General features: G+C 45.5%; 1 protein-coding gene across 1 annotated transcript in view; it reads left to right on the top strand.

Annotated features, from left to right (window-relative positions):
- The window catches only part of SNAP91 (synaptosome associated protein 91), a 131,559-nt gene extending 114,547 nt beyond the window's left edge, over positions 1-17,012 (top strand). Inside the window, exons 26-30 of the mRNA XM_061623247.1 lie at positions 2,261-2,372; positions 10,123-10,203; positions 11,104-11,208; positions 12,049-12,151; positions 15,591-17,012. Of these exons, the coding sequence (XP_061479231.1) occupies positions 2,261-2,372; positions 10,123-10,203; positions 11,104-11,208; positions 12,049-12,141 (391 nt within the window). The 3' untranslated portion in view covers positions 12,142-12,151; positions 15,591-17,012. The remainder of the gene's footprint in view (positions 1-2,260; positions 2,373-10,122; positions 10,204-11,103; positions 11,209-12,048; positions 12,152-15,590) is intronic.
- The last annotated feature ends 1,159 nt before the right edge of the window (positions 17,013-18,171 follow it).

Below are 18,171 nucleotides of genomic sequence, written 5' to 3'. Positions count from 1 at the left end.
CAAATTTGTAGGGCAGTATAATATCTCAGAGAGGAGGTCAGGTCTCCTGCTCCCCTAGTGCATTCACTATAGCTGCCCTGCTTTTTAAAGTTTCCCTGCTTTTTAATTTCCCTGCTTTTTAAAGTTTGAAAGAAATATCTGTTGGCTATAGGTACGTTCTTAAACTGCAAGATTTTTTGCCTATTAGTGAATTTCTCTGCTTTTTAATCAGGGAGGTAAGAAATGGGACCCTGTGCAAGTTTACTGAGAATGGATTGATCATTTGCATGCTTATTGAGTTCAATCAGATTTACTCCCCTGCAATCATGCTTAGGATAGGTGAAACTGAACACGGGGGGATGAAGAGGGGAGGAGGTGGGAGGGGAGGAAGAAGGGCAGAGGGCAGGAGGGGGAGGGGAGCAGGTGGGAGGGGGAGGGGAGAAGGAGGGCAGGTTTGATTATTTGCATTGAGTTCAGTGGGATTTACTCCCATGCAATCATGCTTTGGATAAGTGAAACTGGCTGTGGGGAAGAGGAGGGAGGGAGGGTTAGAGTGGGCAGGGGAGTAGAAAGAAGGAAGGGGAGAGGGGAGGAAGAAGGAAGGGAGAGGAGAGAGGAAGGAGAGGAGAGAGGAGGAGGGGAAAGGCAGGTCTGACCATTGGCATGCTTATGAGTTCAGTGATATTTACACCCATGCAGTCCTGCTTAGGATAGGTAAAACTGACCATGGAGAAGGAGAAGAGGGAAGGAAGAAGTGAGGAGGGGGAGGGGATTGGAAGGGGGAGGGAGGCATGAAAGAAGGGGAGGGAAGGGGCAAAAGGGAGGGGATAGGAGGAGGAGGGGAAAGCAGGTTTGATCATTTGCATGTTTTTTGAGTTCAGTGGGATTTACTCCTGTACAATCATGGTTGGGTTAGGTGAAACTAACTTGGGGGGAGGGGAGGAAGGGAGAGGAGAGAAGGAGGGGGGAGGGGAGGAGATTGGGTGGGCTAGCACTGGGCAGAGGAAACGCCCCTTTCCTTTCCAAAAGGAAAACATTGTGAACAGTATGATTGTTTTTCAGGCTTTCCCCCATCTTTTTATTCTACAGCAGGCACATGTAGTCTCCCACCCAAATTTAAACCAAAGTTGTCACTGGCTACATCCACACCAGATCTTTATTCTACTTTAAACTGGCCTGGCATCCCCCAAACAATCCTGGGAAGTGTAGTTTGTGAAGAGTTCTGAGAGTTGCTAGGAGAGGCCCTATTCCCTTCACAGAGCTACAGTCTCCAGAAGAGGGGCCGACTCTTCAACCACTGTGGCCACTGGAGGTCTGTCGGGGGAATAGGAATCTCCTAACAACTCTCAGCACCCTTCACAAACTATACGTCCCAGGATTCTTTGGGGGAAACTATGACTGTCTAAAGTGAAATAAAGGTCTAGCATGGGTATGGCGCCCTGATTAGCCAAGCCAAGCAGCTATGAGTCTGGCTTTTAGAACACTGAGAGTTGGTTCTTGCTGTGCATGCCCAACATTATAATAGACTTCAATGTTAAATTTCTTAAATTAATTAAAAATCAGCCATGCATTTTTTTTAACTTTTAAACTGCAGAAGATGAAGGTCAGAGTATGAGGTAAGATTAGTAATAGAATTACAGGTACTCTGTGAACATGGCTGATTTTTAATTAATGTCAACAAATTATGAGACCACTGACAGAAAAAAGTGCAACAGGGTCTGGACTTTTTCCTCTTGTTTTACACTTTGAACTCTCGATTCTCTCTGACTGTTTTGTGTATCACCATGAAAATTTACAGGGTTGTTAAGCAAGCACTTCTGAGTTCAGTACTATATGTTTTGTAAGGTTTTGTTTTTAAATGTGCTTGTGGTGGCAGCAGGATGGCATAGGGGGATGTTTTCAATTTAACATTTTGGAATGCGAAAAATCCACACTGGCTATAGTATACAGCCACTGTATAATTTCAGTGGCTATGTGTTTTTTCAAATCCAATTTCCAAAAAGGTTTTAAAAAAAGGCCTTTTCAGCAAAATTCTAAACACTCTAATGCAACAAATAGAATGCCAGTACTTCTCTCCATAATTTTTACATGAAAGCTTTATAAATTGCTGTATTTTCTTCTGCATAGTGAAGATTAAGGAACCTTCTTTTTCTATTTTTAATCTAACACAGTAGTAGACAAATCTAAATTTTCTAGTTAGGTTTCAGCCCCAAACATTGCACTATTTCCATATACCCCTTAGTAGATTAATTGTAGCGTTCAAAATCATTGTCTGTCTTAGGGGAGATCTTCAGTGGAATGCAGGGGAGAGGAAGTTAACAGGAGGAGCCAATTGGCAACCAAAAGTAGCACCTGCGACATGGTCAACTGGCGTTCCTCCAAGTGGTCCATTGGTACGTAGAGTTACTGATACCTCATGTCTGTGGAGAACTGCATATGAATTGCTGTATTGGAAAACTGTTATTGCAATACACTCTGCCAAGAGCTTTGTCACCCCAGAAATGCAATATTTTTAGCTGGATTGCGAGCTGCAAAAACTGAAGTCTGTTCTTATTGATGATAGAAAATGTTAGGAAATGTATATCCCATCCTGCTATTGTTCAAATGCTGTTGTTATCTTATCACTTGTACTAGCAGCATAATATGTCCTTAGGGCTCAAATGAAAGTATGTTTTGAGTTTATGCCTACTGAATCATTGGTAGAAGCTCTTTTTTTCAGGATTTTATTATTTTTAAAAAATGTATACCCAAGCTTGGTTCAAAAAGCAATCCAATCTGTTAACGAATCAAGCTAAAGCAATTTTAAAAAATCACCATAGCAGTAATAATGTTGTTGGTTGTATCTAAAATTAAAAAGCTTCCAAATTAAATGGGAAAATATTCAGCCAACAAAGACCTTCATAAATAACTGTCTCTTAAAACATTAAAGTGATGGGGCCTTGCAAACCTCAGTTGACAGAGCATTCCAAAGGGTAGGCAGCGCTACAGGATTGTGGCCTACTGCCGAAATAAACACAGACACCATTGACTGGGTTAAATAATGGGCCACTTTATTGAAACAGAGTCAATTATAATAAATGAACTTGCAGAGGGAAAATCGAGTGCGGGAGGATTCTGCTGATCCAGGCAAAGCCTGCTTGCAGCTATAGGGTAACCAAAACCTTGCCCCGCTGTGGCTGCTTCTGCATCACCACCCCCATGTATGTCAGAAATGCAGGCAACCAATTAGCCCAAGTGCGCTCTATGCGCCGCCTCTTGGGCTTGTCAGGTTCTGTCTCTTCGCCCTTATCCTTCTCCCTCCTGACTGGCTCCCTGTATAGAAGTGAGAATAAGTTGATGTACTCCCCTTTCCATATTCTCTCCTTTGTAGCGGGCAGCAGGTGAAAGCCCAGTGGGGCTGATGTCTCCCCGAACTGTATAGCCCCGTCCCTGACTGAGCCCAGGGGGTCAGTGTCCCCCGCAGGAGGGGTTGCCAACCAGGAGGGCTGAGCCCCCAATCCCATTACTGTCCTGGCAGCGGACTGCCAGACCTGCTCACAGGCCAACCCCAGGGGAGGCTGTTGTTGTGGCGTGCCATGCCCCTCCCCCATGGGGTTCCCAGCTTGCCCATACCGCTTGGTTTCAGCTGGTGGGGAAAAGGGCCAGTATGGGAACCCCCACGGAGGCCAGCTCCACTGGGGCTGCCCCTGTGGTTGCGCTGCCCAGGGAGACTCACCCGCTATGTTGTCTGCTGCAGGCCCTTGCGTGGGCTGTGGTCCTGGGGCTGCCTGTGAAGACGACGCTGTTCCCGCTTCTGCTCTCGCTGCGGCCCTGCTAGGCCCTGCCTCCAGCGCGTCCAGTCGCGCTAGGATGGAAGTAATAGCCGCAGCGTTAGCCCCAGCGACTGGATGTTGCACTTTCTCCCGGGGCCGCTTGGGGGGTGGTTCCTTTGTTCTCCCAGGTGCTGGCAGGGCCCGCGACCCCCCAGGCTGGCCTGAGCCCCTCTCCAGGGCTTCTAACCTAGCCAGTATAGCGGTCCATGGTATGCCTTCCCCCTGTCCCCCATACTCCGCCATTGGGGGTGGGCATTTGCCCTCCGCCCTGGGGGCCCTTCCCTTCCCTTTTGGCCCACCTTGACCTTTTTTGGGTGGCATCCTGAGCTAGAGCGTAGCCGGGTCTATCCTACAACTAACGACCCCCCAAGGGCTATGCCCGTTGCAGAAGCAAGAGGGGGGTGTCTCCTGCAGAAATGAGAGGTGGACAGCCTAAGAGGGGGACCAGCACCCTCGCAGCCCCGCCAGACTGTGCCCCCTGCTCACACTGCACACCCCAAGCCCCTGCCGAGAGGCCCCTTTGTCTAGCTGCACAATCCCGGCTACCTGGGCCCCCAAGGGCCAATGGGGGTGTGCGTGCTGGGACTGGAACCCTATTCCCTTGCTATGGGGTGGGTGAGGGGCGGAGAACCTTCCCACCCTCCCACAGGGATCCCCCGAGTGAAATCCCCAAAAGGAACGCGGCCACAGGGCCGCCTCGCCTGTGACCCGCTGCTGCTGCTGCCGCTAGGCTGTGCTGTCGCCATGCCGCCGCCGTGCCGGGTTGCTGCCGCCGATGGAGGGGCTCCCGGCCGCCTCGCCTGTGATTTGATACTGCTGCTGCCGCTAGGCCATCCTGCCGCTGTGCGGAGTCGCTGCCACCGATGGAGGGCCTCCCGTGGCCTATTGCTCCCTGCTGCAGCGCCACAGAGCCAGGGCCTCGCTGCCGCCGCCCTCGCCACACCGCGCTGCGCCCGAGCCTTGCCGACTGCGCCTCCCGTCGGCCCCGCCGCACCAGGCCCGGCCCGAACGAGCCAGGAGAAGCCATGTGCGTAGGCGAGCGAGTCACACCGCTGCTGCTGGAGCCGCCACTTTCAAAAACGCCGCCGCTTTCAAAAACGCTGCCGAATTTCCAGTGTGGGTGGACGGCTGGCGGCGCGGCCTTAAATGGCTGTCTGCCGCCCCGCCCCCCTCCTGCATGCTACGTCAGCGCGCCCGCGCGCTGCACACATGCCCCTTCACCCAAGATGGCGGCTCGCTTCGGCTGCGGCCACAAACACTCCCCTTCGCCTGGTAAGTCCCGGGCGCGGAGCGGGGAAAGCTGTTTCTCTGGTAGCTACCTGGCTATACTCACAGGGTTGAGTAATTCAAAGCAGAGCCTCCAATGATGATTGGAACCTATGGGGAGGAACCTATGGAAGAAACTGTTCCTTAAGATACCCAGGTTATTTAAGGTTTTAAAAGTTAACACCAGTACCTTGAATTGAGCCAGGAAATAAAGTGGCAACCAGTGCAGATCAAACAAGATAAGCACAATGTGATCAAAATGCCTGGCTCCAGCACCCTAGTGCTGCGTTTTGCACCAGTTGTAATTTCTGAACACATTTCAAGGACAGCTCTGCATACAGCTTATTGCAGTAGCCCATTCTGAAGTTAAGTAGGACATGAATGACCATGGCAGGATCCCACTTTGACAGGAAGAGTTATAGTTGGCAAACTAGCCAAACCTGGGGAAAGGCACCCCTTGGCTACCCCACCACCTGCACATGCAAAAGGAGTGCTGGGGGAGGTGTCGAGGAGAACCTCCAGACTAGGGATGGGATTCTACCCCCATCTGCTCCATCCACTCACCCCCAGGGGCCCCCTCAGGTGGAAGGATAGAGCAGCAGTCATGGGGAAAGCCTCCCTCCCTAGTGTTAGAGTATTGGTAAATTAGCAGTGTTTAGCTTAGTGTAGCTTGCTCAGTGTTTCTGTGCAGAGTGAGTGTGTGTAGCTTACCTGAGAGAAAGCAAGCTTTTACCTTGCTTTGAATCACCGAGACTTTAGACTTAAAATAAGAAAAGAGTACTTTATTAAAAGAAATACATACTTGATAGGAACGGCTCTCGTTCTAGCTAACTAAGGTGGAGGTGCCATGGCCAGGCTTGGCATTGCCCTCATGATTCAGGGAGAGGGAGACAAAGATGTCTGCTCTCCCTCGTCTGGTCCGAGAAGGAGGAGGGAGGAGAGTTTGGAAGTGAGGTCAGCTCCCTGAGAGTATCAGTTTACAATGGAAGGAAAACAAGTAGAGGAACACAGTAAGGATAGGCAGTCTAGCCAGCTGGAGGACCCTCTCTCTATCTCCCCTTAGGCATGCAAAGAGAACCGAATAGGAGTTGCTCTTGCCACACTTCCAACACCAAGCAGACCCTGACAACAGAGGAGGAAGAAGAACAGGAAGAGGAGGCACCACACTGTGGGGAAAGTGACAGGCTGCCATGGCAGAATATCTGCTTAATCCCCACACACACACACACACAGTCGGAATTAAGTGGATTTTTTTGCCCACCCTAGCCTGCAGCCTGTTGCTTGCCCTGCGCTGTGGCACCTCTTCTTCCTGTTCCTCCTCTGCAGTCTGGTCCTGCTCTGGAAGGTTTTATGCTGTGGCCGCTGCTCTATCCTTCCACCTGGTGATGGCCTCTTCTCTCCAGCCTCCACTTCCTCCATGATGCCAGGGGGTTGGCAGGGCAGATTGGATCAGCAGGGGACAAATCCCATCCTACTCCAGACTATGAACTTGATCTTTTTAGGGGGAGTGCAGTCCTCTCCAAGACACACTGCACACTCAGATGGACCACCTCCCAATAGTACTTCTGTTTCAACTGAATTAAGTTTTTCAATGTGTTGTGCCCCATTCAGTCCTTCACAGCTACCAAACAGAAATTCAGTATCTCTGTTGCCTCCCTAGGATCAGATGAAAATGAGAGAGCACACACTGGGTGTCATCTGCATACTGATGACTCTGCAGTTCAAACCTGCGGCAATGAAATCTCCAGATGATTTTACCCAGTGGTTCCATGTAGATGTTGAACAGCAGTGGGTTAAGTGGAACCCTGCAGATCCCCATAGGCTACTGGCCAAGAGGGCAGAGCAGTAATTCCCCAGAACCATCTTCTGAGTCCTGTCTCTCAGGAATGAGCTAAGCAACCTCAACACAGTGCCCCCTCCTCCTTTGGAAGGAAGGGCAGAATATAAATGTAATAAATAAATACGTTCCCATCCCCTTGAGATGGCCCAGAAACCTAAAATAGTTAGTGGTATGAAAATTCTGCTGTAGGTCCAGGAGAAGCTACAGGATTAGGTTAGAGTCACCACTAATAATGGTACAGCAAAATGTCAGTCACTGAACATTGTTTAAAAAAAATCTCTACACAAGCAAGAGTATTTCTAAGAAAAAGATATACTATTGTTGCCAATACCGTAAATTTTTGTAAATGTGTAAATTGTAAATGTGTAAATGTGCCTTGTTCCTTGCTGCCACTCCTCTCATGGATGGGTTCCTTGTTGCTCATCTGCTGTGTCCACTGGCCTGTGTGTGTTGTTGTTTAACGCCAGATTGGTACACAATAAGACCATACTCATCCATGATTTGATTGTGGATGAAGGTGCTGATTTAGTGTGTGTTACTGAGACGTGGGTGGGTGAGCTGGGAGGAGTTGATCTGACCCAGCTTTGCCCACCTAGATACTCGGTGCAACACCAGCACAGGCTGCAGTGACAGGGGAGGGAGGAGTTGCTGTGGTCTACAGAACTTCCATCTCTGTCACCAGGAAACCACTCTGTCTTGGAGCTGGCTGTGAGGGCCTGTACCTGGTGTCGGGCTGAGGAGACAGTAAGCTAGGGTTGCTGCTGGTGTACCGTCCACCCTGCTGCCCGACAGCTTCTCTGACTGAGCTGGCGGAGGCTGTCTCGGCTGTGGTTTTGGAGCAGCCCAGAACAGTAGTCCTGGGTGATTTCAATGTCCATGCTGAGGCTGCCTCTGGTGTTCCGGCTTGGGACTTCATGGCCTCCATGACAACCATGGGGTTGTCTCAAGTTGTCACTGGCCCAACGCATAGGGCAGGGCACACCCTCGACTTGTTTTTGGTCCAGGTGGAGGAAGGGGTGGTCTGGAGATGGGGGGGTGGATGTCACCCCATTGTCATGGTCAGATCACTTCCTGGTGAAATTTAGACTTATGGTTCCGATCCTTCCCTGCAGGGGTGGTGGACAGATTAAGATGGTCCGCCCCTGGAGCCGAATGGAATCCACAGGATTCCTGAATGCCCTGAGGGAGTTCTCAGTAGATAGAGCAGGTGACCCTGTTGAAGCCCTTGTCACGCTGTGGAACAGCGAGGCACGTCGGGCTCTTGACACGATTGCCCCTGAGCTCCTTCTCCAGCATTGTGGAGCCCGGTTTGCACCTTGGTACACCAGTGAGCTAAGGGCAATGAAACAGGCTGGACGATGGCTAGAGCACAAGTGGCGAAAGATGTGCTGTGAGGCTGATCAGGCACGAGTAAAACATCATAACCGTGCCTACTGTGTGGTGGTGAGGGCGGTGAACAAGGCCCACTTCTCTGCCTCCATCACATCCTCAAATAGCCGCCCGGAGGAGCTTTTCCATATTGTCAGGAGTCTCTTGACATCAACTCCAGGAAATGGAGTTTTAGACCCTTTGGAGGCCCACTGTGAATTGTTTGCAAGGCACTTTGAGGGTAAAGTTGCCCGCCTCTGTATCAGTCGTGATGCCCCCTCCACATCTACTGTAATCCTCAATGAGGTATCCAGTGCAACGTCTGCTGCAACTTCTTGGGAACGGTTTCAGTTGATGCAGCCTGATGACGTAGACAAGGTGCTTGTGATGATGCGGCCAGCAATGTGTCCTCTTGACCCTTGCCCTTCCTGGTTTATTAAAGCTTGCAGAGGGGGTTTGACTGAGTGGATCCAGAGTGTGGTCAATGCATCATTGCGGGAGGGAGTGGTTCCAGCCGCCTTGAAAGAGGTGGTGATCCGACCACTCCTGAAAAAGCCCACCCTGCACCCGTTGATTTGTGACAACTACCGACTGGTTGCAAATTCCCCCTTTTTAGGGAAGGCGATTGAGAGGGTTGTGGTGCAGCAATTGCAAGTACTCTTGGATGAAACAGATTATCTTGACCCATCCCAGTCTGGGTTCAGTCCTGGTTATGGGATTGAAGCGGCCTTGGTTGCCCTGATGGATGACCTTTATTGGGAGAAGTACAGGGGGAGTGCGACCCTGTTATTCTTGCTTGATCTCTCAGCAGCTTTTGATACCGTTGACCATGGTATCCTTTTGGGACAACTTGGTGAGATGGGTATTGGAGGAACTGTTTCACAGTGGTTCAGATCCTATCTCCAAGGTCTCTCTCAGAGAATAGCATTGGGTGACTGTCTTTCGGCCCCCTGGCAGTTGTGTTGTGGCGTGCCTCAGAGTACCCTCTTGTCCCCCATGCTGTATAACCTCTATATGAAGCCCTTGGGAGCGATCATCAGGAGATTTGGGGTGAGGTATCAGCAGTATGCTGATGATACCCAGCTGTATTTCTGCATAACATCTGAATTGGGAGAGGCCGTGCAAGTCCTGGACTGGTGCCTGAATCCTAGCAAGACGGAGGCACTGTGCGTTGGTGGTTCCTGAGATCGGATGATAGGTCGGTTGCCTGCCTTGGATGGGGTCGTACTCCCTCTGAAAGAGCAGGTTCGTAGTCTGGGGGTGCTCCTGGATCCATCTTTGTCGCTAGAGGCCCAGGTGACCTCTGTGGCTAGGAGTGCCTTTACCAGCTTGAGCTGATAAGACAACTGCAGCCATTTCTGGCATGGAATAGCCTGACCACTGTTGTCCATGCACTGGTAACCTCCAGTCTGGATTACTGTAATGTACTCTATGTGGGGCTGCCCTTGAGGTTGGTCTGGAAGTTGCAGCTGGTGGGGATGCTGCCAGTGGTGGCTTCACCCATCCATGTAGGCCTGGGCCAGAAGGACACTTTCACTCTACCCAAAACCCCTCCAGTTTGGTGGGTCAGTATTGCAACATTTAACAAAATTAATTGATTATTGTATGTTAGGTTTTTTAATTGTAAATTGTCTTGAAACTTCTGTGAAAGGAGAATTGTTGTTTTGCTGTGTAACAGCATTTAACACAACTGATTTGTTCTATGTTGCCTTGACTTAGGCACGATAAGAAAATGGCAGAATGGACTTCAGTAATGAGTGAACACTAACTTTATCTTGGGATGAGTGTGGGTTTAAGTGTTGCATTTGTTTAAACTGTGATCAGCGTGTGGTGTTTCTTTATTATTCTGGTTTCTAGACAGGATCTGTGTCTCCTGCTGGTGCTGTCCCTCCTACATCTGGTGCACCCCCTGTACAGCCTGGGTCAGGATTTGGCATGGTGAGTAAAATTTAATAACTCTTTTTATTTTATTTTTAAAGAAAAGAACTGATTAAGTTCAATGACAGGAAGGATAACCACCAGCTGCCACTCGACCTTTGCTTCATTTTTGAGTTGCTTATGTCCAAGTCTTTGTATTCAGGCTTTAAATAATAATAGAAGTCAGCATTCTGCATGAGGAAAAGCAGAAGTCACCTCATGTTACTTACGTGCAAGCTTGCTTAACTTTGATATTTTTGCATGCTTCTGGAAATGGGGGAGGGGCAGGGCTGTGCAGTACAATGAAGCTCTCCTGGAATTTTTCCTTGGTCCAAGCTTCTCGGTTTTCATCAGATGTTTGCCAGCTTGTCTTTTGAACCTTGAGGGCAACAAGCATGCTGTTTTCAAGCACGATACAATCTTGATGCTAAATTAAGTACCCAACACCAAGATCTATGCTTGCCACTGCAGAATGCACAATGCACTCACTGCATGTGGAGTTTGCTGGGGTTTGCTAGCAGATTACATAGGGTGTTGGTCTTCCGCTGGTGGGTCAGGACCCAGTATTGGGTCATGGCTGAATCTAAGATGGATCACAACAGCAGCACTACCACCATATAAATAGATAGTGAAAAATTAAGAAATGCCTTGTTTGGGTTAAAGGTGTATTCTGGATCTGAAAAAGTTGAAGACCACTCACATAGGATATACAGTCTACTTGAAATGATAGCATTTGCTGGTGATAGAATTTGATTTTTGTACAGTATTCTGGCATACAAATTGGGCTGTGCATACCCAAACAATTAGAGCATAACAAGATCTTGTTTTTGCCAAGATCTTGTCAGAGCCCCAGCCAGCTAAGCCATGAGCTTGTCTTGTTTATATTTAAGACTTCATTAATTGATCTGTAATATTTTCCAGCAACCCCCTGGAGCAGGTGTTCCAATGATGCCACAGCAGCCAGTTATGTATGGACAACCTATGATGAGGCCACCATTTGGAGCAGCTGCAGGGCCAGGTGCACAAGTAAGAGCTAACAATTTCTAGTAAGGCTTTTGGAAGCTTTTTTTCCTCCTGTTTTGTCCTATGGCCCTCTATATTTTCAGCAATTCACCTTTTTAACTCCTTCAAACATTTTAAATATTTAAACCATTATTCCAAAAGACTGTGGCTTCCATGCATGTATATATTACAAAGAAGTTGCATTTCGTTATTAATATAAAACACTTGCATGCCATTTAGCTGAAACAGAAATGGCTTCTACAGAACTCATTTTGCTTTGTTGTAGTTGATGTTCACAATAGAGTTAGCCATAAATAAATCATCAAGCTAAAATAATATAGTAAAATGCCTGAGTTAGTATTCAACATCATCAAACTGAAAATGATCAAGTTCCTTTCTACAGGAAACAGCCTTCCTGGGCTGGGAGATCCATAAGGCAGGTGCCATAATAGAAAGGGCCCTGCCATTTACCCAGATCCAAGTTCCATTACAAGGGAACACTAAAGCAGGATCTTGAATCCCAGCAGCTGGGTAAAATATAAAGTTCTTCTTTTGATATAAGCAACTATCTCCACATTTGTCTTCTAACTTACCTGCCACTGTGGAAGCACATGTACTACAGTATGTTCCACCCCTGGATGTGCTTAACTGACAATGCTTCTAAAATAGTTAAATTACATCTGTGGAACAGGGTGTAAAGTTGCAACAATTTTCATCTTCAGATTACCTATTCCATCCTAATATTTATTTGTAATAGGATTCTAGTATTTATCTTGCCCTTGTCCTTATATTTCTGTCTGTTTTCTTTTTCTTTTTTTTGTTCTGTGTTTCGTGCTCTATATGACTGATGGGAAACCTATTAAGCTCTCTCCAAGCCCTACACCTGCCACTCAGAGTCCCAAAAAACTTCCAACAAAGGACCCATTAGCAGATCTTAACATCAAGGATTTCCTATGAACTATTTAAGGTATGGAATTGCCTCCTTACATCCTTCATTGGAATATAAGCAAAACCTATTTCACTTTCCTGTCTGGCATTTTCTCAGGTGACTCAAATAGCACATTTTTTTTAGTTTGGAAGCTTTTAGTACTGTGCTGCACTTATGTGAAAAATGTTTATTAAAGAAATCCTACCTTCCATTCTCACACACACACACACACACACACACACACATTTTTCCATACCTGTTTGCAGCCATTGTTCTCCCTGATGTGCTGCTGCTTGTGGTGGGGAGAGAAGAAGAAATGCATCCCATTTCCTGCATTGTGATATGGATCAGTTTTGTTCCTCCATACTGCATTACTTTTAGCCTGGTTACCTCAGTAACAAGGCTATGTTCTCTTCTCCCTTCTCCCCTGCCCCTTTGCAAACAGTTTCACAGTTTTGTTGGGGGGGGGCAGTAAAAAATTGCAGGAGGGTATGCATTTTATAAGAAATGAAAATTGTTGTGAAATGCCCTGTCTGAGTGCTAGCTTATATCTCTTCTGGATGCACACGCTCCCATTTACTCTGCATCCAGTGCACACCCACTGCTGGTTTGAGAAGTGGTGTATTTATTTATTTATTTGATTTATTTGATTTATATCCTGCCCTTCCTCCCAGCAGGAGCCCAGTACACAGAACATTAGGCACAATCCATATTTATCATGTTGTATACTGCCTATGGATGCATGTTTCCCCAAACCAGCTTCAATCTGAATTAAGGAAAAGAACAACTTAGCTGCATTTTAAGCTGGTAATGGGTACACAGCCACTGTTGTTTTTAACTCAAAAGGGCACTGGGAACAACAATGCTTTCCAGTGTACTTGTAAAATACAGAAAATGCAAAAAAATGAAGAATAGGTATCACTTCTGAGAATGCTTATATGTGATTAGAAAGACTATATGAACAGCACATCATTTAGACACCTGTGTAACACAATTTAAATGACTTCAGATTGTATGATTTTTTATAGACTTGCTTCTTGTGTGGAAGGGCAGAGCTTTCTTTCGCTAGATCTCCTCCTAAGGATACTTAACCCATACCTGGCGTATGTTGGCCTTGCTGTTCTTTCCTCCAAACCTATAGCTTCCCTTCTGTTTATGCTTGTATAGCTATTCTCCACTGGTAGCAGTAATTCCAATGCACTTTGTTTTGCTGGGTCTCATTGCAGAGGTGCCGTTACATTCCAAAAGGCATTCCAATTAACGATTAAATTACTAATAATAAGTGTTCCAAGTACTAGCAGTGTGAGCCATTGTGGGTTATAAGAAAGGCTTAAGCCTGGGACAGAGACAGTAAGTGCTTAAACCTTAGGTAGGGATGGGAACGGTTGGCCAGTGCTGCTTGCCACACTATTCATTGATTTAACCCGTCTGATTTGCCCCCCAAATATCAGTATTAATATTGATATTTTGAAAGGAAATATCAATATTTTCAGACAAAGAGCAGCTTCTCCTTCTCTTCCTCCTGTGCGATTATAGGCTTGGCTTGCTTTCTGCCCGCTTGGATTATTTGAGTGGAAGGGGTGGGAGGCAGAGAGAGAGCGCTGTACTGCTGTGCTGTGAGTAAAATCAATAAAAGGACACTATATTTGAGGGAATATTCAAGGGGGGAAGTCTGGTGTTGGAGAAAAGCCACTGAAGTTTGGGGCAAACAGGATCACTCCACAAATTGAAGAATATGTGGACCATTGGAAAATCCAGTGCTAAATCTGAATTCAGCTGAATTCTTGTCCGTCCCTAACCATAATATGTGATGCAGGCACCTGTGTGTTCAGAATCATGCAATTTTTAATTAAATAAAGACATTCTGTTTTTTTAATCCTAAAACCCCTGGCAATAAATATTCTGCTATTTAATCCTAGGAGCCCTGGACAGCAGCTAACAATTTTCAAAAAACAAAATCCATGAAAGTACACAAATGTCATAACATCTGTTTGTTTTAGTTATTATTCTATACTTTGCAATAAAAGAAAAGGAACTGATAAATATCTCCAATTAAAAAAGTCTATAAGATTAATTTGGTAAGAGGATTAAATTAATATAATAGAACACATCTGTAAAAGTGTTTGTACAACAAGAGTCTCAGCATAAACCAATAAGAGCTTTAAAGAGTCCAGGTCACATAAAGAGGTCTTCATCTGGCACTGGAAAGTCATCTCCTCACCCCCTCAAAAGAGGGGGAAAAGGGGGTTGCAAAAATTCATCATATGCACAGGCAGAAGGCTGTATGAGACATCAAGTATTATACCAGTTTACCTGTGTCTTATGTTCTTTCACTGAGGCCCTATTCCACCTTCCTTATGGGAAGTGTTGCATAATTCCAAAGGAGAGGGGTTTCTTGGCGATGGCCAAAAATATATGCTTGGTGCCTACTTTACAATCTTTTCAGCACCAAGTTAAGACATTTATATTTATCCAGGCATTGTATAATCCCTCAGTCTGCTTTGTAATTTTTATTTTCTAGCTTTTATTATAAATTACCAATTTTAGCGTTTAAGGTTTTAATTCATTTATTATCTATACTGCCTTGGAACCTATTTTCATGAAGGGTGGTACAGAAATGTTTTAAATAAATAAAATGACCAAGCAAGGTACACTACCTCCACTACAGTAGCCAATGTGTTAAACATCTTAACTAGGGAATGAACAGCAGCAGCTAGCATGGTAGGGCTGTATCACTCAGTTGACTTCCCTCCATCTGGGTTTCTGCTGCATACCCAGAGGGGCAAGTCCAGCACAGTGCAAACACACTGGCAGAGCCAAACCAGCACTTCTGCTGGTATGTTTGCACCTCACCTCCTTGCCCCATCCCCACTCTGTCCCAGTATACCACAGCGACTCAGCTGGACAGATGTCTGGTGAGCGTCACAGCCCCACCGTGCCATCCGCTACTGAGCATGACATGATCGTTTTGCTGAAGCTAAGTTGGTCTGTGCCTGATTACTGCCTGAATGGGAGACCTCCAGGTAACCACATGTATGCCACCTTGGGTTCCGTGATGGAAGAAAGGTGGGATGTAATTGTATTTATTTATTTTATGTATTTATTAGATTTATATCCTGCCCTTTCTCCCAGTAGGAGCCCAGGGTGAGAAAGTAAATGAATAACCAGATCACAGTTTTGCTACTGCCTAGATGGAAAATAGTTTTCACAAGAGAGAGTATCAGACCCCTCTATTTAGTATGTGTGGAGGAAAATCTGATTTCAAATAAGATTGCAAATTTCTCTGGTTATAATCTATCACCTGGAAGAGAGAAACTTAAAGGCAATTGAGGGAATTAAATATGTGTTCCTATCTAGCATCTTTGTCCTTCTCCATCTTCTAAGCTATTTGGTAAAGTCAGATCATGAAACAAATTCAAATACCTGTTGCTTGATTTTTCTAATTCTTTCTCTCTCTTCCCTGCCCCCTCTTTCACAGCTGTAGTTTTCTGACAGGATAACTGAAGATGCAAGTTTGGAATCTACAAACAAGAATTTTGTTGCTCAGAGTTGTCCAAGTGAGCCACCACTACCAAACCCAGTGCTTACTCAGATTTCTCTCCTACTTCCAAAACGTGTATCACAGCTGTGAAAGTGAACATTAGGAATGTGTAATATCTTAGTTGTTATCCCTTCTCTCTCTCTCTTTCTCAGTTTGTGTACTTGGGTTATTATTTATGTGTTTTACAACTTTAAACAATGGATGTATGTTTCTGATGCCTTCTTAGTGCTTTTCTGAACCTATCAAATAGGGACAGATTATGCAGCTGTTTTGTGGTGAGCCATTTGGAGCGATGTGTCTGTGTTTCTGGAGGTCTCAATGTAAATAACTTGGGCAAACTTCCAAATTTTTCCCTTTTGAAGTCCAGTTTCTCTTGTATATCTGTTATACAAAATAATAGTGTGATGACATTGGGTAGTAAGAAAAGCACTGTGGAATACATTTTTCCCCAAATGCAGGATTCTCAATTAGTTGTGGGATATGTTTTATTTTTGTGGCACTGTACATGTTAAGCTAAAGTAATATAAAAGAGAATTCCCATTTAATGCATCTTCTTTCAAGTTGCTTTGCAATGAATTAAAAAACATTGAACATACCTTAACAATTATTTTTAAAATATTGAAGGGTCTTCTTTTTTATTTTAAAAAGCAGCTTATTTATCAGCTCTTATTTTAAATGCACTGAAAATAAGTAAAGGGTAAGTTCCTTGCCATGCAGTTGAAGAAAAAACAACCATAGCTGGGCAAACATTTCAAAGATTGTCAGATTAATTAGGTCACTCATTGTGCCTGTTGGCAAATCACAAATTATTTTATTTTTTATTTAGCTTTTCTGTACATCTGTTAGTTTGGTGCTTCTCTGTATATGCCTTAGACTAGTAGTGTTTCTCCATAAACCACTGTGTATTTTCTGTACTGTCTGTGATTAGAGGTCACACTAAACTGGAGAACTGCACCCTTTACTGCAAACAGGAAAAAATGTGCTCCTTTAAACGTTTTAGTTCATTCTCTCATACTGTTTGTGCTGATGGCTTGGCTTAAGATTTTTGACTCCTTAATAAGGTCACTGTTGATCAGTGTTACAAGTGGCTTAGCAGCTCTTTGTAAAAGCATATTCGGTTGGAAAGATGTTCACCTGAGTCTTTCAAATTAACTATTTAATCAATATATGGTACCATTTTTTAAAAAGTGGGTGTATCTGAACTTATTGTGGGGATAACATACACTGTAATGACAGAGAGTTAGAGAGAGAATTTCAAAGTGGGTTTTCTTTGTATTTTGTTTTGAGAAAAACCCAGTGCATGTGTACTTTCTGAGATGCAATAAAACACCTTGATCAAAGTAAATTCAAACACAAAAATCGTGTCCTTTGATTGTTGCTCAGAACTTTGTGTTTCTAGTAGGGACACAACAGCTGCCGACTACAGTTTTGACATGCTTGTTAACAGCTGGGGAGATCTTGCTCTTTGAGTCTGCTTGCATTTTAAATCTCACTGAGCTGCTAGAGAATTCTCCAAACGGTTACAGCAGTCTGACTGGCAATGTAATCCTATGCATATTAACTCACATTCATCTCACTGTATTCAGTGAAGTTTACTCCCAGGAAAGTGAGCCAGCAACAGGTAAGTGGATGGAGGGTGTGTGTATGAGAAACAGATGAATGGTGTGTGTGTATATTATGTTGAGAGAGAGAGAAGGGGAAAGTATGAGGTTGAGGGGCTGCAAGACAGTAAGCAAGCAAGCATCATACCCTAGCCACTAGTCTCAGGGCTGGCTCCAGGCATGCCTGGGCTGTGGGCCTGGTTTGTCATGCTTTTCCCCAATACCCCCCTCCCTGCACACAAGCAGCTAGTTTGGGATTAAATATGCCTGGCAGCCTCACCTTTGGTGTCGCCATGTCCTGGGTGATGGCAGATGTGAAAGGGAATATTGGGATTCATTGGACTGGGGGTCCTTAAGGAAATTGAACACAGACTTGCATCAAAGGTAGGCCTTTATTGGTTATGTGTGCATGGTCAGTCTCCCTTGAGTGGGTGGAGAGCTGCAACATGGCACTGTTTGCCTGGGGTTTTTATACATTCCAGGACAAAGACATTAGCATTCCCCAATCAGGGAGTTGCACATAAGCATTACATAGAGGTTACCAGCACATTTCTACTATGTGCTCATGCATTCCAATGCTGACTCTTGTCAGGCCTTGGAGAGTACCGGGACATCCAGTGCAAGTGTTCTGCTCCCCTTATCTTGTCTTCTGGGCTAGGCTGTACCATGCATTCCTTGTTACCATGGCTACATGTGCGTACCAGGCAGAGGGAAGACAGCAGACCAAGGAAAGGATGTTTAGCTGGCCTACTACACTCTTAAATTATTAAAATAGTATAAATCCTATAGATTTGTAAAAATATATATTTTGCCTCCTTTTTCTATATAAAAATTCCCCATTAGGTGTGCATGCACTGATGCGGCAATGCAGGAGGTGGGGCTGCTGGGCCTAATTAAGCTCACACCAGCTGCTTTGT

Source organism: Rhineura floridana, chromosome 4 (genome assembly GCF_030035675.1).
Source record: "Rhineura floridana isolate rRhiFlo1 chromosome 4, rRhiFlo1.hap2, whole genome shotgun sequence".
Classification (NCBI taxonomy): domain Eukaryota; kingdom Metazoa; phylum Chordata; class Lepidosauria; order Squamata; family Rhineuridae; genus Rhineura; species Rhineura floridana.
The sequence above is the reverse complement of the archived record's forward strand: the minus strand, read 5'-3'. Positions and strand labels throughout refer to the sequence as shown.